Source organism: Naegleria lovaniensis, assembly GCF_003324165.1.
Source record: "Naegleria lovaniensis strain ATCC 30569 chromosome Unknown tig023, whole genome shotgun sequence".
In the NCBI taxonomy this organism is placed as follows: domain Eukaryota; phylum Heterolobosea; class Eutetramitea; order Acrasida; family Naegleriidae; genus Naegleria; species Naegleria lovaniensis.
The window spans coordinates 58,482-79,508 of record NW_025407845.1 but is presented as its reverse complement, the minus strand read 5'-3'; the positions used below and the strand labels follow the sequence as shown (position 1 = coordinate 79,508).

At 36.5% G+C, this 21,027-nt stretch overlaps 10 protein-coding genes across 10 annotated transcripts; 6 read left to right on the top strand and 4 right to left on the bottom strand.

The window, feature by feature from the left end:
- Positions 1 to 9: 9 nt before the first annotated feature.
- C9374_005065 (uncharacterized protein) lies at positions 10 to 960 on the top strand (the record flags this gene model as incomplete). Its single annotated transcript, XM_044694774.1, has 1 exon — positions 10 to 960. One exon carries the CDS (start codon positions 10 to 12, stop codon positions 958 to 960), a length of 951 nt encoding a protein of 316 aa, XP_044548164.1.
- Positions 961 to 1,079: 119 nt separating this feature from the next.
- C9374_005064 (uncharacterized protein) lies at positions 1,080 to 5,723 on the bottom strand (the record flags this gene model as incomplete). The annotated part of the gene is made up of 1 exon (XM_044694773.1): positions 1,080 to 5,723. The coding sequence occupies one exon, from the start codon at positions 5,721 to 5,723 to the stop codon at positions 1,080 to 1,082; it is 4,644 nt and encodes a 1,547-aa protein (XP_044548163.1).
- A 181-nt stretch (positions 5,724 to 5,904) lies between these two features.
- C9374_005063 (uncharacterized protein) lies at positions 5,905 to 8,214 on the top strand (the record flags this gene model as incomplete). Its single annotated transcript, XM_044694772.1, has 1 exon — positions 5,905 to 8,214. One exon carries the CDS (start codon positions 5,905 to 5,907, stop codon positions 8,212 to 8,214), a length of 2,310 nt encoding a protein of 769 aa, XP_044548162.1.
- Positions 8,215 to 8,276: 62 nt separating this feature from the next.
- Positions 8,277 to 10,268, top strand: C9374_005062 (uncharacterized protein; the record flags this gene model as incomplete). The annotated part of the gene is made up of 1 exon (XM_044694771.1): positions 8,277 to 10,268. The coding sequence occupies one exon, from the start codon at positions 8,277 to 8,279 to the stop codon at positions 10,266 to 10,268; it is 1,992 nt and encodes a 663-aa protein (XP_044548161.1).
- A 6-nt stretch (positions 10,269 to 10,274) lies between these two features.
- C9374_005061 (uncharacterized protein) lies at positions 10,275 to 11,729 on the bottom strand (the record flags this gene model as incomplete). The annotated part of the gene is made up of 1 exon (XM_044694770.1): positions 10,275 to 11,729. One exon carries the CDS (start codon positions 11,727 to 11,729, stop codon positions 10,275 to 10,277), a length of 1,455 nt encoding a protein of 484 aa, XP_044548160.1.
- A 283-nt stretch (positions 11,730 to 12,012) lies between these two features.
- Positions 12,013 to 12,690, top strand: C9374_005060 (uncharacterized protein; the record flags this gene model as incomplete). Its single annotated transcript, XM_044694769.1, has 1 exon — positions 12,013 to 12,690. One exon carries the CDS (start codon positions 12,013 to 12,015, stop codon positions 12,688 to 12,690), a length of 678 nt encoding a protein of 225 aa, XP_044548159.1.
- A 441-nt stretch (positions 12,691 to 13,131) lies between these two features.
- Positions 13,132 to 16,296, top strand: C9374_005059 (uncharacterized protein; the record flags this gene model as incomplete). The annotated part of the gene is made up of 3 exons (XM_044694767.1): positions 13,132 to 13,637; positions 13,691 to 14,420; positions 14,467 to 16,296. 3 exons carry the CDS (start codon positions 13,132 to 13,134, stop codon positions 16,294 to 16,296), a joined length of 3,066 nt encoding a protein of 1,021 aa, XP_044548158.1.
- Positions 16,297 to 16,323: 27 nt separating this feature from the next.
- On the bottom strand, positions 16,324 to 18,006 carry C9374_005058 (uncharacterized protein; the record flags this gene model as incomplete). Its single annotated transcript, XM_044694766.1, has 1 exon — positions 16,324 to 18,006. The coding sequence occupies one exon, from the start codon at positions 18,004 to 18,006 to the stop codon at positions 16,324 to 16,326; it is 1,683 nt and encodes a 560-aa protein (XP_044548157.1).
- A 306-nt stretch (positions 18,007 to 18,312) lies between these two features.
- Positions 18,313 to 19,329, bottom strand: C9374_005057 (uncharacterized protein; the record flags this gene model as incomplete). Its single annotated transcript, XM_044694765.1, has 1 exon — positions 18,313 to 19,329. The coding sequence occupies one exon, from the start codon at positions 19,327 to 19,329 to the stop codon at positions 18,313 to 18,315; it is 1,017 nt and encodes a 338-aa protein (XP_044548156.1).
- Positions 19,330 to 19,429: 100 nt separating this feature from the next.
- Positions 19,430 to 20,839, top strand: C9374_005056 (uncharacterized protein; the record flags this gene model as incomplete). Its single annotated transcript, XM_044694764.1, has 1 exon — positions 19,430 to 20,839. The coding sequence occupies one exon, from the start codon at positions 19,430 to 19,432 to the stop codon at positions 20,837 to 20,839; it is 1,410 nt and encodes a 469-aa protein (XP_044548155.1).
- Between the last annotated feature and the right edge of the window lie 188 nt (positions 20,840 to 21,027).

Below are 21,027 nucleotides of genomic sequence, written 5' to 3'. Positions count from 1 at the left end.
ATCAACAACATGAAGAAATTATTTGCTTCTCGTTCCGATGCTGACGCTGCTGATCTTGTTGGATCTGTCGAACAAACCATGATGTGTATGACTATTGATGAAGTAAAAAAAGAGTTGGAAAAGAATGTCCTCTCCATGCAGGTGATGGACACTCGATTAACGACCAGTGAAGAAGAGGATAATGACATTAGTTTCAATTATGATGTCATTGGAAAAGATACTCCTAGACTGGTCGGAAAGACCTATGTCAATGGACAAAAGATGAGCAATGTCTCTCACTTTATTGTCTCTTTGATTGATTTGATTTTGAATCGAGGAATGCCCATTGAAGATGAAAAGAATATTTATGGTGTCAATGTTCATTCGTATTATCAAAATTTATATGCTCAAATGACTGCCAAAATCAAGAAGGAGAATATTGTCATGGAAGATCACGTGTCATTGACTTCGTTTTTGAAAGCCTTGTTCATGGTTGGAAATCCTGTCTTTCAATTGTTGAGATGTTACAATCAAAACGCAATTTCACAACCTGTCACTTATTACAAATTAATTCTTGGTACTGTTCATAAATTGAATTTCCAAGATAAGGATTGGACCGTGTGTTGGGATGTTGTCGATCATGACATGTACGGAAAGAAGAGAACCATTACTGTGAAACATGTGAGAACGGAAAAACATGTGGTCGATCGTCAAGAAAAGTTTAGTTTTTCATGGAATATTTCATTTGAATATGAACAGATTGTGAAAACTGTTGAGGAATACAATCGAAGTCCAGTTTCTAATCTTGATTTAATTTCTCAAAAGACATACACTCCAGTGAAATTGAATCAGGTTGTGATGAGTTTTGGTAAATTGGAAGAATGGGCAGAAAATGTCAAAGATGAAAGATTTCCAACCAAAGAGAATGCCATTGCATTTTTGGAGTACATTTTCGAGACTACAGTGATCAAATTCAATTAAGAATTTGTGGTCGATCCTCAAGAAAAGTTGATTCAATTAAGAATTTGTGGTCGATCGTTGATTCAATTAAGAATTTGTGATCGATCCTCAAGAAAAGTTGATTCATTTAAGAATTTGATTCACTTCTTGAATCTCTTTTCATTCAATTGTTTCAAATTTTGTATCATATTCCATAATAATAATTTGTCACCAAGTTTTACACATCCAACATCTTTCATATCTTCTTCTCGTATGAGTAATAACGCTTTTCCTGTAATGTTTTGCGATTGAAAATTTTCAACAAATTTGCTAAAATCAATAGAAATCAACCAAATACCAACATCGGAAGTGGTCCATTCCATAATTGGTTTTTGAAGTAATTTGTGAAGATTATTTTCATGTCCCTTTTTCACTTGACTTGAAAATTCTTCAGGTAATGATGATGATGATGCATGAGGATCATTGTAATGTGGATTATTATTCATAAATGATGTAAAATGATCATTGCTTAATTTGATTTCATTCGTTCTTGTCTCTTTTTCATGTTTTTCTTCAACCTCAATCTCTTTGAAAAACATGGATAAACTGTAACTAGTGAGAACATCCTTACTGTCCACACTCAAAGAAGCTGATAGTTTTCCATTATTGGATTGTCCCTTTGGTTCTGGTTTGACATATTTTCGATTTGAATTTTCAAGTTCAATAAACACTGGATTACCTGAAAGTCTTCTCGTTTGTTGTTGTTGTTGTGAAGCATAATCTTCTACGGCTGGTTTCAGATCTGAACCTTCCTTATTCATTTCTGCTTTTAACAGAGCTAGATTGGAGAGAATACTAGCATTACTCACCATCATGGATGGTTTGGAATCATATCGTTGTAATATAGGACCTATATTCGAAGGGTTTGCTGAATGATTCACACCTTCATGTTTGACGGAAGGAAAAGGAGAAGGTCTAAATTCTTCCAAACTTTCATCGTAATGCATTTCTACATTTTCCACTGATCGAATATCTTGATGAAGTAAATTGAATAATTGTTGTGTGGTTGCTCTCTTCCATGGTTCAATGACAATGCAACTCTTAATAAATTGAATAATATTATCGTCATAGTAATGTTCCAATGGTTTTAACACTTCATTCAAATAATTTGGATTATTCTTAATTTCAGCATAATAATCCACATGTCTCAAATCATCAAATGCTCCACCTTTTTTTGAAGAGAGATGATATTGAGAAACCATTTCTAAAGCAATGCAACCCATGCTCCAAATATCTACTGAACAATCGTAACGTTTTCCAAGTCGTTGTTCAGGAGCCATCGTTCTTCTTGTTCCCCATTGAGCGTTTTTTCCATTTAACTCTTCGAGCTTAATGGATAGACCCATATCTCCCAATTTCACAATACAATGATCAAAATAAGAAGAAGAGGTTCCCAATGAATGCACTGAAGTGGACTCTTCAAGAATCTTTTTGTTATCGGTATGAAGAAATATATTCTTCAATGAAATATCTCGATGCATGAGATTTTTACGATGAATATAATCCACAGCTGTCACGAGTTGGGTAAGCCAATTTTTCACAATCGAGTTTTTGAAATAAGTATTAGTATCTCGACAATATCTCAATGCTTTTCGTAGATCACCTTCTGAACAGTATTCAATCACGATCGAAATGTACCATGTTTCATTGGCATAATCTTTGAAATCATATTCATCATCGTCATCTTCATCATCTTCAGCTTCTGTGTCTTCTTCACTTTCGTAGAGATTTGGACTTCCCTGGTCCATCGTCTTTTTATCTTCTCTATTTTCACAATACATGAACCAATTATAAATTTTACAAATATTTTCACATTCTGAAAGAGAAAACATGGAGCTTATTTCTTTAGCAGCAAGTAAAGTATCATTATTGTCTTTCATTCGAATTCGTTTGATTGCAACATGTCTATTATTCTTGATATCAAACGCTTTAATGACAGTTCCTTGGCTGCCACTTCCAATGATTGAGATGATACGATATTGGCTTGCAATTTTGGTTTGCATGATTTTGAGATCCACTTCTTCCTGATGTTCAAATACTCGTGTATGATTTCGAAGTTGTAATTCTTCTTCAAGAGTTTTCTTACTCAATCTTCGAGATTCAGAGTCCATCTTTTCTTGCTTTGTGAACTTTTTGATTTTGTTTTTCACAAGTATTAGTTTGCTCTTTTTCTTTTTCTTGTCTTTGATTTTGTAATGTTTGTTTACAAATCTCATGATCGTTCGACCAATGGAAATGAGAGATGAAAGAACAGCTGGCCCATCAGATGTACAAAGTGGTAAAATATCATAGCTATTACTATTTCTAGAATGAAGTTTTTGTTCAGCAAATTGTCCTTCTTCTCCTCCATATAAATCTCCCAATATTGAACCTAGTTCCATATTCACTCGAATATCCTCGAGATGTTTCTGATATTGATTCACATCGCTTTCAATGATAGAATTTCGTGTTGAACTTGTGGATCCTGAAATACTTCTATACTTTTTAAGTAAACCAAGTTGATAACACAATTCACGCATGGTTGGTCGACATAACGGATCTGAATGACATGCTCTCCATATCAATGCACAAAATCTGTCATTATATTGCTTGCTAATGATTTGAAAAAGAGAGGAAACAAAGGATTGATCGTTATCGAGAAAGCTATTAATAATGACATTCATATTTTTCATCGTAATAATCGTAATGGTGAGAATTCCAAAGAGCCAAACCTCTGTTTTCATGTCATATCTTGGTTTTTCTCCCAAATCTAGTGGTGTGAATGAAGTGTTTGACCGATAAGTACTAAAATTAAAATCATTTGCTTCTGGAAATGGTGATTTTGGTTCACTTAAACGTCTTCTCATTTCAGGTGTGAGTAACAACATGTTTCCAATTTTCATACATTCTTCATTCTTGGAATAGAAAATTGAATTGACATTAATATTTCCATGAACTGTAGATAAATGTTCGTGAATATTAGCCAAACCATCTGCAAGCTGAGAAAGCCATTCCAGTAAAATTGGATACGAGAACTTCTTTTCTTCAATTTTTGTTTTTTGAATAATTTTGTGCATGAGCAGACAAGGTTCTACAAAAATGTAAAATATAGATCCTGCCGAAGAAGAATTAGCAGAAAGTGATTCCTTGTTGTTCATTTCACTTTCTTCTTCAGTTGTTTGCATGGCATTTGTCAATTGAATTTCAGCAACATCCAACAATTGAATAATTCCTGTCACATTATTATCAAGCAATAGTAATCTTTTGGATTTCTCTCGATAAGCTTCCACATAGTTAGAGTCAACCAGTTGGCTAATGACATTGACTTTCTCATTCGTGGTTGTGTGAAAACCTTCATAAAAGTATTTTTCTGCAGAAAGAGCTCCTTTCGGAACATCGAGTCCAGTATCGTCATGAATTGAAAAAATTCCATCCAATTGGACAGAGGAAGCACTCAAAGAATATTCAGAATCAATGAATACCGTGTAAGGTCCGATTACCACTGTATTTTCTTTTGAAGATTCTTGAGAGGCCTCTACTAATAAATCAGAAACTGAGGGAAGAGGACTTGCATAGGAGTGTTGTTGTTGTGTTGATGCTGTTGGTAGTGATGAGAGTAATAATGAGGAGAGTTCATGAGTGGTTGTAGAAACATTGGAATGACCATTTGGGAGATGATTGAACTTTTGATCAAAAGTAATATGATTATGTTTTTTCACATTAGAAAAATCAGGAATTGGAAATTCTTCAAGTGTGTAATGATGATTCACATGAGCAGATGGAATTGATTTCGTTGGGTTGTTATGTTGTGCACTAACAGTTCTATGTTGTTTTGGAGTGAAAGGACTCGTTTCTAAATGATTTGGAGAAGAAGCATCCAAGGTTGAAACGAAAGGTGTGGTTCGCATGGATGAGTGAGGATTAAGATGACTCATGGTACTACTCTCTACAGAATGATTGTTTTCTGTTGAAAGAATTGGACTCTTAGTGACACTGACAGCACCACCACTACTCTCAATTCCACTATTCTTAATAAATTCTACATGATTTAATCTCTTTCTAGTGGTTGGAGTATAAAAAATCAAAGAAGATGGTGTGAGATTTACATGTTGCTGAGCATTCATCATCATCATGGAAGGTGAATTCATTTCAAATAATGAAAAATGTTTTTTTCGATGTTTGCCTGAAGGATGAAATGGTACAGATGAAGAAGAAGAAGAAGGTGGATTTGTTGTTGAGCTATTGTGTTGTTGTTGCTGTGAAAGAGTGAGAGGTTCTGATCGAACGGTTGTGCTCATCATTGAGTGTTGTACTACTTGCTGATTGGACATTATTGCAGTGTCATGACTGCTGTCCATAGAATGTTCATTGTTGGGAGTATTGACATCTTGAGAGTTTTCAATGCTCAACGTTGTTGTTGTTGTGGTTGAAAAATTGTTCGCAGCAGGAGGAGGAGTGGTATCATCACTGCCTGTACCACCGCCACCACTGATAAATTCTGATTGAGTTCTTCGATGATAGGTCGTGTTGTTGTGTAGTGGAGAGGGGGGTAGGGCTGTCAACAATTTGTTTGGATGATGCGGAGATTTCATAGTATTAGAATTAATTTGTTGCTGTGAATTTGTGGCGGATCGAAACGTGTCTTCATGAGGATTGAAATTTAGACCAGAATCATATGGTGAATGTGAAGAAGAGGAATTATCCTTGTCAATTATGGATTCCATAATTGAATCGGAATGGGTTGTTGATCCAGAGGGTTCGTTCATGTTAACGCATTTTTCAGAAGTATATATCCTCTTCTTTCGTGAGTCTATTGGTTCACTTGGTTACTCTGTAAATACTAACAATCAATTAAGTGTTAATGTACATTGGTGCCTCGGTGGTGGTCGATGATACAGACCTCGATCATTCATGGTTGATTTAAATTTCTCAATCAAAGCTTTAAAAATGGACAATCCACAACAACGAGATCTTGTGACTCAACTCTACGAACACGTAAAATCTATTCCAACCATTTCATCAGGAAGTTTCATTGCATCATCATCATGGATGAATGATTCTCTCAACACTTCCTCGATTGAATTGTCTTGCTCCTATTCCGATTATCAAAATGACAAGATGATCAATATTCTCAAGCAGTATCATGTTTTTTTGAATCATTCGGGTATCAGCAGCGATCAAGCCGTTGTTTCATCTGTTTTTCCATCCATTGTACCATCCGAAATCCATGCCTCTTCAATTTCTCCAAGTGGACAACGAAAGGCTCTCTTTAAATGTATTTCTCAGGATGGAAAGCCAAACGCTCAGACAGGAGCACTCGATTATCAAATTGAAATCTATGCAAATCAATTATTACAAACCAGAGTTTTGGTCAAGGATGTTCATGGTAAGCTCTTTACCGATGAAACGTTTGCAAGAGTTTCTTGGTCCACGGATGAAAACAAAATTCTCTATGTTGCCGAGTTGAAGCAAGAAATTGTAAAACCCTATTGGGAGAAACCAAAGCCATCAGGATCAGATAATAATGGATCTTCTAGCTCTTCTGTACAATCGAATTTTGAATTCAAGTATGATTATGAGCGGAAGGAGGATTGGGGAGAACAAATTTTGTTAAAGAATCCTCATCTTTATGAATTAGACATCAAAGCTAAACAGGTCACACACATTGATTTGATTCCAAATAATGTCAGTGCTGGATCTCCTATTTATTTGAAAAATTCCAATCAATTTGTTTATGTTGGATATGACAAGCCAGTTCGAAAGCTAGGACTGAAGTATTGTATGCAACGAGACGCCAAATTGTTTTATTGTGACCGACAAAAGGTCGATCAAATAGCCAAACAATTTAGAGGTGTCAGAAGACCAGTCTTTTCTCCTTGTGGTACTAAACTTGCATTTTTAGCCTATGGTAACGATGTGAACTATCACAATTCAACTTCAAAGCTGGTCACTCTGAATTGGAATGAGAGCAAAACCGATTACCAAGTGATTGTAGATATTGTGCAAAAAGTATCAGTTTCCAAAGAAGTAGAATTGATGCAAGTTTTCCCTGGTTTGTACACGGCTGAACTGCCGCTCAACTGCTGGAGTGCCGATTCAAGGTATATAATTGTTAATTCAATTTGGAGGAGTGTCACATCCATGCTATTGATAGATACCAGTAAAACATCAGAAAACGTAAAAAGAGTGTTAGGAAATGCTGGTTCGTATGACTCTATCATTTTCCTTAATCAAGACGCTAGCAAGAAAAAGATTCTCTTCTACCAAACTACTCCAACTTCTCCCTATCAAATCTATGTAGCAGATATTAATTATGAAAATGGTGAACTCTCAAATTTGAGACTGTTAGAGGATGGGCTTCAAACTCTGGAGGACTCTCTCGTGGAGAATGCTAGCCTTAGAGATAAAATTAAGGAGGTAGCATGGAAGGTGCTACATATCCCAGTCGAGAAGGAGTCCAATGTATTTATGGATGGAATTTTATATGTACCAAAAACTCCAAAAGGATTCTTGGGAGCAACCACATCATCAGAAGAGAAAAAGCATAGCCTTATTGCTTTCCCTCATGGTGGTCCTCATTCTGCCTTCATCACAACATTTTCTTCACAAAGTATTTTCTATGCTCTTTGCGGTTATGCTGTCTTATTTATTAATTATAGAGGTAGTGTTGGTTTTGGTCAAGAATTTGCCGGATGCTTGCCTGGAGTTATTGGCGACTTGGACGTCAAGGATTGTCATACCGCAATTCAATACGTAATGGATCATAATGTTTTAGAGGTAGATCCACAGAGCATTTCAGCTCTGGGAGGAAGTCATGGTGGATTTTTGGCAGCACACTTGATTGGACAGTATCCTGATTTATTTAAATGCTCTATCATGAGAAATCCTGTCATTAATCTCAGCACGATTTATGGAGAGAGCGACATTCCTGATTGGTGTTATTGTGAAAGCTTAGGAAACGAATACTATGACGAAGCTTATGCTACCAAAGATATGGTGATGAAGATGTACGAACAATCACCAATTAGTCATGTCAATAAGGTGACTGCTGCTGTGATGTTGTTGGTTGGTGAGGTCGATCGACGAGTTCCTAAAGAACAACCAAGAGAATTTTACCATGCCTTAAAGTTTTTAGGAAAATCCAAAGATGTCAAAATGTTGGTCTATCCTGAGAATGATCATCCTATCGCGAAACCAAATGCTGAATTTGATAGTATGGTCAGCTCCATATTGTTCTTGTATGCTCACGCCAAATAAACAACACTCCGTATTGCAACAACCCTAGGATGGATTACACGTTCCAATTCGAAAAGAAAAAAATGCCTGAAGCCACGACATCCACAACGCCCCAACAACAGCCAAATCAAGAGAATCATGGAGGCTTTAGCTTTTCATCCATTCTTACCACACTGCTTCGAGTATTTGTTATATTCACTCTATTAAGAGCAGCGGGTCTCTTTGGAGGAAATAAACAACAACAAACAGAAACAACTTCCACGGTGAAGGAAAACATCCCATCGCCTCCGATGGGTAACGTTGTGGCATATGCTGCCTTTCCTAAATCATGTGCCATGATTTTAAGTTTATACGCCTCCTATGAGCGAGATCGAAAGCTCATGCGAAAAGTATACGATAATGAAATTTCGGAACCAACAACATTCAAATTTGAAAAGATTTGGCAACAACGAATTTTTTACAATGATGATGAAAGTAACAAAAGAACATTACATTTAGAAATTAACAATCAGTCTACAGCTCTTTCTCCATTCTATGACAGGTTGATCCACAATGAAACAGTTTATATTCATGGGTTTTTACAAGAAGAAAAAAATCAAAAGAAAGAACGTGTGTTGCATTTCGTTCATCCTCTAAACAAGCATTTACGAGTGATAAAGAGCAAGAAGAGGAACTTGTTGTTTGACTCAGAGACGAAAAATATGACGTTGAATGCTATGAATCATACTATTGAAGAAGAAGCTGATAAGTTTGTCTCCCATTATGTGCCAACAAAATATTTAACTCTGGTTGATTTACATGATCCAATGCCGCTTGGGTCATTGCCTGCTCATTTTGTCAATGCTCTACAATTATTGCCCGTTCATGGAAAGACTAAATTCTATTATCCTGTTCTTTACTTTAACGAGTTTTGGACCATTAGGGAACATTATGTGCCATTGAATGACTCACTTGCTTCTATTCCGTTAACCATTGAATTGTCAGTCACATCAGCTTACAAATGGCAATTTTTCCTTCAAATGGAGGAATCGTTAAAGATGCAAAAACAACTAGGTTCTGAAGAGGAAGAGCAAGATGAGATCAAGAGAATGCTTTTTGACACTAACCCATACTTACTTGCCGTGACCATCATTGTTTCTATTTTACATAGCATTTTCGACTTTTTAGCTTTCAAAAACGACATTCAATTCTACAAAAATCAAAAAAGCATGGAGGGATTATCGATTAGATCAATATTTGTGAATTGTTTCTTTCAAACAGTAATTTTCCTTTATTTATTTGATAATGATACATCATGGATGGTGCTAATAAGTAATGGTATTGGACTGCTTATTGAATATTGGAAAGTGACCAAAGTGGTAGATATCAAGATCAAGAGAAGTCCAACATTCCCCTATTTCTTAGACTTTTCACATAAATCCAGCTATGTAAACAGCAAAACAAAGGAGCATGACGATGAAGCCCTCAGATATCTCTCCTACCTGTTTTATCCATTGATTTTGGGATATGCTATTTACGCGTTATTTAACCATGAATTTAAGTCATGGTACAGTTTTGTGCTCTCTACCATCGTTGGATTCATATACATGTTTGGATTTTTAAACTCCATTCCTCAAGTTTATGTCAACTACAAGCTTAAATCAGTTGCTGCAATGCCTTGGAGAGCTTTCACATATAAGGCATTGAACACCTTTATTGATGACCTCTTTGCGTTTGTTATCAAAATGCCAACACTACACAGAATAGCTTGTTTTCGAGATGATGTAATTTTCTTCATATATTTGTATCAAAGATGGATTTATCCAGTTGATCCGAAGAGAGTTAACGAGTTTGGACAAACAGGAGAGGAAACTCATGCTTCTCCAGAACAGGCTACTACAGTTACCACTAGTTCAGAGAATCAAGCAATTGAAGATGTGTCAGAAGATACTTTAGAAAATACCACCGCTCTAGATGCTCCTAATACCCTGGTTAATAGAAAAGCAAGTACAAGACAATCCAGCCCAACAACCGTGAAAAGGAGCAAACAGAAAGTAACAAACAAAAAGAGGAATAGTATATTTACAAATATTTAACAATAATCAATTAGTGGAGAGCAGTTCATCTATCATGGTGGTTGATCGCACGACTGAATTAAATGTATTTTTTCTTGGAAATCCATGTCGAGAAGAAATTGGTGTGAAATTTCTGATGTCTGCAAGCTCGCTTTGCCTAGATGATGTAGGGGATACAATTGGAGGAAGAAATGACGGATTTGATGACGAATTTCTGATTCTTGGCTCTATTAGTGATGTTGTGAAAGGCCTTTGCATATACTTGGCTTTTCCTCCCTTAATGCCTTTCTTGGACGTACTAAAGCTGGAATAACTTGAAGAAACAGCAGACCTTTGTGATCTTCGACTACTGGGTACAGAAAATATAGACGTAGAATCCAGCTCTGTTGGCTTCACAACATTAGTCATCACAACGTCATGATTTTGAGCATTTTCCGTACCTGTAACTTCTTGTGTAGGTGGTTGAGAAATCTCCTCCGGTAAATCTTCGCTTTGGTCACACGATTGACATGCAGTTGAAATATTGCTTTCTAATCGTCTATCTTCAGCAGTAGATTTTGTCAGTAGATCTGGGGCAGTGGATGTAGCAGAGAAATTTTGGCTAGCTTGGTTTTGCTGAGACTCGTTGTCGTGTGTTTTAGGTTCGATGCCTTGATCGTCATTAGAAAGCGATCCTGGTGAGGTCATTAAGGCTCCCTTGTCAGCATTCTCCTGTGATGGACTTGGACTCATCTCTTGCGAACCTTCTTTGCTCTTTGGACTGGCTTCTTCCTCATTACTCTTTTCCCAAGGGTTGTTCAAAATATAACTCTTGCTCTCCTCAATTTCTATATGACTCTTTCGCATCTTTAGTTTTTCTTCAGTGACAAAATCGTTTTTATACACACTGTCTCCCATCGAGAAAACTCCAAACGTAGCAAACGGGACAGAGTGTTCTTTCCTTTTAATAGCTTCTGCAATTTGTCGTGTACCCTCTGCAATTTCTTTGGTGTTTTTCCACTCGATATAATGCCGTTGATATTGCGAGATGGAGGAAGGCATTGAATCAGACGAATAGGTACTTGGAGCCTTCCCTGAAATTACTAGAGGCGTTTTCCCCTCTGCTTGCGGATGAGAAGAGCTGTCTAGATCTCCCCCACAAACAAAGTATGAATGGTTTGAAAGAGAATTGATTTTGTCGAGAACTGACTCCAATATTTCTTCCTTTCCGAAAGTTCTAAAATCACTAACATGAGGAAAAGCTGTAGCTCTGTCCGAGAGGGCCATCTTCTTGTGAGCCATCCTATCATTCAAAGGTTGTTTTCTTATCAAAGAACTCCTTTCCTCAACAAGCTTTGCAGACCTTGATGATGATGAAGACGTTGAGGGTCGTTTTTCTCCCTCATTTATTCCTCCAGCTCCAGTAGCCATATTTGCAGGAGATCTTAGAGGAATCAATTCTATCCGATTCATGTTTTTTCGTCGCATAGTCACGGCACTCATTTTTTTCAAGCAGTAACCGTAAATAATTATAATATTGCCTTATCTCCATCTTGTGTGTGGTTTCTTCTAAGAGTTTTGAACGGTGCCAAATGCTTAGCAGATTTATGGTGCTCACATGGATATTCCTGTGCTTGATTGCAGTTGTTAGGAAATCTGACTGTGTACCCCTTTCTTGAACTCTATTTCAACAAATAATCGGAGTGGAAGGACTCACCTTCTCATTTCGGAGAATGTCCAACGACAACAGCGAAATGTTCCTGGATTGATTCAAAAAATTGCAACTATGAGAGTGGCTCACTTTTTCGCACTTTTAGTTCTAGTTGTTTTTATGGGTTGCATTGTGGAATGCCAACAACCTGCAACACCTATTTGGCCACCCACTTTCAAAGCCACCTTCACAGAGAGGTTACAAATATTCAAGTGGCTTTCTCCTTCAACGACCAATGGAACTTATTATTATGATGCTGCCAACAATAGGCAAAGAATTGATAGAGCGGATGGTGCTCATGATCGATATTGTGGAACCGTTCATTTTGGTACAAACACTCCATGCACACATCTTGTAGTTGAGGATAAGAGATATTTGGTTTTTCCTGAATTGAAGAGTTGTTGCATGTGCTGCACGAGTGAGAATGGATGTGGCGTTTTGAGTAGAGATTGGCTTAAAAACGCAACATACATTGGACAAACAGTTTACAATGGATATCACGTGAACCAATGGGACAAAGAAGGACTTCAACACAACTATTACTATGAAACCATTGGTGTTGTTAAACCAATTGCCATCGATCAACAACCAAATGATTTGATGGTGTTCAATGCAAACAGCTACAGTGAGGCAAAACAAGACAGTTCGTTGTTTGCCATTCCTTCGTATTGTAAGGATGAGAGTACTGGCTCTGATCACAAATGCCCATTCTTCTCAATTTGCACCATTGCAGCTCAACAACGCATTCATTAAACTCCTGTTTCGCAATTTTGCAATCATTCAAGTTGTTACTTTCAAGGATTCTTCAAGATCCGCTTCACTTCCTAGCACTCCCAACTAGGGACTGAGTTTTGAAAAAAATCTCCGAAGCCAATAGTTCTTGCATCATCAATTTTCGTAAATTCGGATTGGTGCCGTGGGTGATGAGAGTTGTGGCGAAAGCGTAGTAGTTAAACTGGTGGACAGTTTTTTAATTCCTTCGTCATTGTAGAATTAGTGTAAATTATTGCTTCATCAAGATTTTTAAATCATCATCATCCGAATTATTGCAACACGATGATAACATTGGAGTTGAAAGATGATATTGAATCAATGCTGAGTAGGCATTTGTTTCATTTTGTAAAGTTTATTGGATATGAACCGACAGGACATTTTCTAATCGTTTGCTATCACATCAACAATCATCAGGTGAAAATGAGTGATGATGAGGAAGAAAACACCAACCAAAATACTCAATCACCACAATGTATTGTTCATGTAGATTTCATAGGACAACGAGTCACCTTGCTCTGCAAATTATCGCCCAATCTTGATTGTGTGGCCGCATCACTCAATTTTAACCACTCAATATTGAGCATAACAACAAGTAGAATTTTGTACAAACAGACGAATAACGGAGCTAGTTTAGTAGTAACGAATAGTGAGAACATTCCGATACCTCAACCCGTTGCTAGCGTCGGAAATGTACCCTCAGTCAACAGCTATGAAAACAACAATCACAAATTCAATGAGAGATTTCAGATTGTATCCAATTTAAAATCATTTTTGACAATGGAAAAGGAGAATGACCACAGCAGCAATGGCGAAAAACTATCACCTCGTATGCCCAGTATTACATCTCATTCATCATCTGAGGAACGGATTGTCCTGTACGAGTCCTATTTCATTGAAGTTAAGTCAAAATCTTCAAAACAAAACAAGTATGTATGCTAGTTAGAATTATCTGATAATCATTGATTGAACAATACTTTAGATCACCTCAAACATTATTTAAAAAGACAGAATTACCCCACTCTATGCAATTCATTCATAGCAACAGACTGAAAAATGGAAAGAATTATTTCTTATTTCTTTCATCGGTCTCTATTCAAATATTTTCATTCACAGTTGATGCTAAAACAGGATCCATGAAGGGGCCTCCTAAAGAAGCTCGAACATTGTTTTCAAAAAGTTTACCAGATGGAGATACACCAACGTCTTTCTCGTCGTTATTTTCAGGAATAACCAACAAGCCTCCTCAAACGAATGAAGAACATGAAATGATTTGGTATCAATGGGATGTGGACACTCACTTTTTATATTTTATTGTACGATCATCCTTGAATGCAAATTTTTCATTAGGAAAAACAAATTTAATATTATATAGCTGGCATATCGACATGGAAGATCTGCAACAAATTTACAAATACCCAATTTTGAATCACTTACCTCCCGACCTCATCCATTTTGGCTCCAAATATTTCCCTGTTTCAAAAACAATTGATCCCTTTGCTGATGCTCATTTCAAAATCAACACACTTACTCCCAATTTTTTCAATTCTTTTTTCTTAGAGGCATCCACTATTAGAATGCAAATAATCAAGTTAGAAAACAACAGTGACATTCTATGCATGCAATACAAAGATTTACGACCCAGTCTCCAACAGAATTTGCTGAACGTGTATATATACCATTTTCGAGAAAGAAAATGTCTCAAAATTAATGTACGTACTTTAAGACACAGGTAATCATGTTAACACTTCACAATAGCTTCAATCCAAGTTCTATCTTCTTATTGGAAAATATAAGAGGGATAATTTAATTCTTTTATTACCGTCCAAGTATTTACAACTTATCAAGGGAACTACCTTATCTACAATATTCCAATTCAACAAAAATCAGTTTAACCTATCACTCCACAATGAAATTCCTGTCAAGTTAGACGAGCCGCATCTTGTACCCGTTTTTGGTCATATTGAGGGTCATTTCATGAACTTGAAAAATGGATGCATCTTTAATTTTGATTTGATGATTCCATATTTAACCAGCTCACATTGGCTGCAAATTCCTGATCTCGTTAACGATCAATTTATCCCTGTTTTAGAGTTTTTACTATTGCATTATCCCAAAGATATTTCACTTCAATTCCTGAGCTATTTATTTTACAGCATGGAAAAATCGCCTCACAAGAAAAACATCCACTTTACCAAATTAATCTCGCTGGGAATGAAAGAATACATCATAGGTGCCTGCTATCAAAAGGCAACTATAAAGGCTATGGATCCAGATTTCATTGGTCTACTTCCCTCTAGCCGACATAACTTTTATGAGAGCGTTTTAGGAATCACCTCGAGTATTATCAAAAAGAAACAACTCAACAATATGAACGGTGCCATGATGGACTCTCCTCGTACCCCGCCTCCTTCAAACTCACCTGTTGCCAGCCCCCAACAACAGTCTCTCATATTCACCAATGCATCATATGAAGAATACTTGAGATTAGCCATTATCTTCTTCAACAAATCAGGCAAAAATTGGAATCACAAAAAGTGGGCTTCTGACTTTCATGCTCTTTTGTTAGATGAAATGGAACTCTTATTCGAAACAATTATGTCTCAAAAGAACGAAGAGGAGAAATACTTCTTCAAACTAATGGAATGCTTTTTCACATCACTCATACTGGATTTTCGGCTACCATCTCCTGCCGAATTTAGCTTGAACTTTGTATTATCTGGATTCAAAGCTCTTGAGAGAGATGTGTTTTACCAGTACTGCGACAAAGGAGTGTTCGAAATCAACAATCAAATTATTAGTGCTCTTTGTGACTCTGAACTTCTATCAAAAGAGAACCACGATGACGTTACATGCTTGAATTATTTACTTAGAATTACTACTGATCCTGTGAATACATCGACTGTCATTTCCTATCTTGAAAATGTTGAAGAATGTCAGTTTGCAATTTCTAACCATTACCATGCATGTATTTCTTCAAACATGGATGATTGGGATGTAGATCTCAACCAAAACTCATTGAAAAAGGTACTTAAAAAGAAACAACAAAAACAAGAGAAGAAAGAGAAAGAAAACAAAGAACGAGAACATCATAGCTTCATTAGAGATCAAATTTTGAACATTATTGGAAAACATGGAAGTTATAGCTCATCATTTTCTGCTTCGTTTAGCAATATTAATGGAGGAGGTTCATTAGCACAAGAGTATGGATCTTTTATTGAAGATGCAAAAAGAGTTTCTGAAGTGGATATGGATAGCGAAGAAAACAATTCAGAATGTAGTGATGTCAGCGCATTGTCTGTCTCTGCCACACATACAACGTTTGCTCCTTTAGTGTCATATTTGCTTTCTATCCAGAAACTAAGTTACAGCTCACCTGTTCCAAGCTCTGATAAATCACCACTGAGTGCTCAAGACGTTCTTTCAAAATCCTCCTCGTCAGCATTTGGACAACCTTTGACACCTGGTAAAGAGGAAGAAGATGCCACACAAATGATTGCTGCTAATCCGTTTAATCTCTTCATGAAAGAGCGAGAATTCATTCAAAGCGTTGCAACAGAACAATACCTTAAAAGACACTTTTTTTGAGGCATGCCAACTTAGTTTACTTGTTACTCATTCAAACATGTAGGCTGGAAACGCCTTTTGAAGACTTTCTAAACATGGTTCATGAAATGAAATTCCACCATTAATCACTAAGCATCGTAAATGACTGGTACGTGAGAAGAGTGCAATAAAGCGAGATTCAGGGCTTACCCAAATCTTCTCAAAAGTGATCTTGTCCTTAATATTTTCCACAAGCTGTCCCGTGAGCTTAATATTCTCTATTTCTAAATATCTAATGGAAGTATTCCCAAGAAGAGCTTCAAGATATTTCGTGGGTAGAGAGGGATGATAGAAATTGAGTGTAATTTTTAGCCTGTGAATTGGAAATGTAGATATTAATCCCAAATAGTCGTCATTTACAGCAAATTTCTCCTGTTGACTCAATGTCAGACTTGGAAGAACCCAATTCGGGGCTTTGTTATGAAGTTTTGCTAGATTTCTTAACAATGAGCTGATAAATTTCGAATGGACTTCCTCTACAAACGAAATGTCAGTCGTGGCTGCTAAAATTTGCTGGTCCGATTCGTTCAAATTGTTTTCCATATTCACTGGTAGAGTTAATTTAAGTCTCAATTTGGAATTCTTCTCTAACATGGTGTTCACATGGCTCAAGGCTACAAAATATTCATCAAAATAAGTTAAATCGATAAATGATGGTGCTTTGAATGACAATAATCCTTTTCCAAATATTGGAAAGCTCTTCCAACTTCTCTTATCTATTTCTGAAAAGTCATAATGACGAATCAAGCTAATGATCGTATTTCCTTTCTTTCCAAATGCAATACGAATGAGTTTGTTACATAATTTTTCATTAAATGGTTCAGTATCTACAAATGGATTAAACAATTCTTCATCTTCACCTGGATCTTGTTGATTCTTATCAGAATTTGGTGTGATATACATGCTGACAGCATCATTCCAAAATTTTCTAAAAATGTTACATTCGAATTGAACCACTTTAAGATCAAATATTGAAGTGGAACGAAATGGAGAATGATCATTGGGTGTCATTTTCATCATTCTTGGCGATGATGTTCTTGGAGTTTGATTTGTGTTAAAAGTTCCCATTGTTGGATGATTCGTGGTGGTGTTATTCTGAAGTTGAGAATTTGCAAGTAAATGAGTCGTCTGATTGGCCACCACCGTACTCGTAGAATTCGTCGATTCAAAACTTGACAAGAATATTTTCATTGAAGAAGAATTGTTATTCACATCCATCGCTGCATTCGTCGTCGTCAAAGAATACTCTTCTCCATCTTGAAATTTCAATGAATTTTCATAATGTGCAAACATGAATCGTTGCAAAGCTCTCTCAAACACTTCTGCTTCACCCAAAAAATCACAAAAATCCAAAATGTAATTCACCATTTCAATGTTCAATTTCTTTCGACAGCATTGACTCAATTCCAAAAAATTCTGAAATTCTTGAACTTGATACGGAGATGGAATGGAGGGAGGTGGATTCTTTTTTCTTTGAGGAGAGGATGGAGAGCTGGAAGGATGATTTTCATGGTGGTGGTGTCGGAGTGATGGTGTTGTTGTTGTTGATGCTAAATGGTGGTGTGTATTATTATTATTATTGGTTGCTGTTGTTGTTGCAGTAATATTATTGATATTGGTTGTTGTTGTTGTTGTTGTATGAAAATCATCATCGGAAGGATCATTGGTTCGTAGACAACAAGCGAGTCCCATCATGATGATGATGAACTAAATTTCTAAATATGGAAGATTCAAAGGGAGGAACAAGTTCAATGATGATGATGCAAACAATGTTCAAAGATGTGGTTGTTGGGACAAATGATGAATAATAGATGGTGTGTTGATTTAGACGTCTGTGCTAGCGAATGTGTGCCAGAGAGAAGATGGTTATTATCGAGGCCCCGACAATGGTTTCCGCAACTTGCAAGATGTCAAGAATTTTTTATGTCACATGCCAAAAATATTTCCAAAACTTATTGGACCGCTATCGTCAGTGTCGTGATGATGATTGAATACCATTCATTTACATCCAAATACCACTGACCATCTCGAATCTTCCCTTACATATTTCTTTCCTTCGAATTCAAATTCTTTTTCAAGGGGTGGAACTCGATGTAAATAATCCCATCTTGCTTCTCCACTTAAAATCAATAGAGTTCGAGGTTCAACAAGAACTTTTGAAGTCTCATGATCCTCTTCAAGATGTCTTTCTACTAGTTGTTGTTCATTGGATTGATTTTCTTTTGGTTTAAACCCATCGTATTCCACATTTGGTTTTTTAAATTCAAGCATTCCATAAGATTGTAAAGCTAAAATTGCAGTAATGTTGCCATTAGAAGCAATGTCTCTATGAAATGAAAAACCAGAGAGATGGTTGTCTTTCACTTTGTAGAAATTGAGAGCGACTTTCCAATCAATGTTTGAAAAAACATCTTGTGAGGTCTTGACTGTTGACATTTCTTCATTGGATGCCATGAGCAACATTTTTCTAATCTCCTCTCTCACATTTTCAATCACAAGTTGTTTAGTTTGTGGATGTTGCAATAATTTCTTTTGAATTATTTCTTTTGTAAATTTTGGTAAATTTGAATTTCTACAATACACCAAACAATGTCCTTCATGACCATACTGTTCAAAAACCTCAACAAAATATGGTTTTTCACCTTGACTCAATTCTTCTAATTTCACTTTTTGAAAGGATTCTTTACTGGTCAAATTGTGATACTGTGAAACGAATAATTCTTTGGCACCTTCAGGATGTTGAAAATAATGAATGAGTTGTTGTTGAATGTGTTTCATTTCGGACATGACATGATCTCGTTCATTTGGTGAAATGAAATCTTTAATTTTAAAGAGACCTGGAACAGATGGAATGGGAATCATTGGAGGATGATGTATCCACTCATCATCTTGGTGCTGGATGGAACGAATGGATGGAGTGGAAGAAAAGGTTCTGAAAACACGAGTCCCCAACGAGAATGTTGCAATGTTACTGTGGTTATGATGACGGAGAATGGATTTAACGATTCGTTTCATTTTGTTCCTTGTGGATTAATTTCTGTTTCCAATCCAGTGTTATGAGATGGTGTTCTTGATGGTAACACATTGTAACCTTTGGCAATCAACACTTGAAAAAATGAAGACTTCACCCAACATTCAGAATGGTAACTTTTTCGCCATCATCACTCCTGCCGAGAAAATTCGGGTGCAACTCAATCTTATTCCTTCTCCAACGACCATCCAAAAATACATTAATAAGATCACCAGCAATTTTTCATCATCTTCTCCTCCGATGATGGAATTTGATTATGATCCAAGTGTCCATAATAATTATGAGGGTATCATGAAATCATTGTTGAACAAGATCGGAGCAAAGGAGAAACGGGTTGTATTGTCCATCAAATATATGGATCATGATGGAGATTGGGTGAACGTTTCCAGTGATGAGGAATGGGTGCTAGCTGTTAACGGTCATTATGGAGGAATGATGAATTCTCGCTCAAGTGAAACCAATACACCAAACAGAACTCTTGACGTTCAACTCACCGTTAAAATGTTGAGCCGTGACGAAGTGTTGACCAGAAAGGCTAGTTACAAGCTTGAAAAGATGCAACAAAAGTTTCAAGAGAAGCTTATTAAAAAAGAAAAGAAAATTTCCAAGAGACTGAACAAGTACTTAAGTCCAACAAGCATCGGAATGAATGTTGATTTCTCAACTGGGTCAATGGGCTCACCAACAGGTTCAGAACAAGGAAGATCGTTTTCTCCATTAATTGCTGAGCCAAGCGCTCCAATTTTTGAGCATGATAGACCTGTTGACAATGCTGTATCTTCAGAGCTCTCTCCAAGAGAAATCAAAAAATTGGAAAAGATTCAGAAGTGTCAAGAAAGGACAAAGGAAAGAGAAGCTAAACTTCTTGAAAAAGAAAGAAAAATTCTTGAAAAGCAAGAGCATAAAGACCAGCTAAAAGAGGAAAACCAATTAATTGCTGCTGATGATATTGAGCTCTACAACCCTCAAACTCAGGAATTTTCTCACAGACTCCCGCCAGAAATTCACTATGTTTATATTGATTCAAACAATATGCTTTACATCACTTATGTATTGAGAACTTTAGTCCTATTCCAGAAAGACAAAGCAAGCGCTGAAAAGCTGTTAATTTACATAGCAAGACTTTTCAAAAGCCATATGGAAGTCATGCTCAATCATCAATTTATTTTGTTTAACGTTTGCTTTGATTCGACGGGTAACACAATGAGCGCTGACAATGAGACATTTGTTGTTTCATCTGCCAGCGACAATGGTTTCTTAATCGCTGATGATATGCTTGTAGATATTGCAAACAGACACCATATTGCTGGTACTTCGGATAGTTGTCTGTTTGTCACAAGCGACCGTGGTTTGAGAAAGAAACTAAAAGAGTGTAAAACTAAATGTGTTGGATCGGGACAATGGTTGAAATTCTGCTATTACCATTTGTGTGGAGAGACAGCGACAACAGATATGAATTCATGGATGTCACAACTCTTGAATGAAATGGATTGATTATTGAATCATGAAGAGTTACTGATTCTCTCCAACATGTGAAATACAATCCAAAATAGTCAAAATTTCAAACATGGTTAACGCCAATACAATACCATTTCTCCAAATTCATACTAGAAACACAACAAGTGGATTCGCTTCTTTTTGGGCTTTGGCATGTCACACATGTCATGAAACTCTCACCCTTT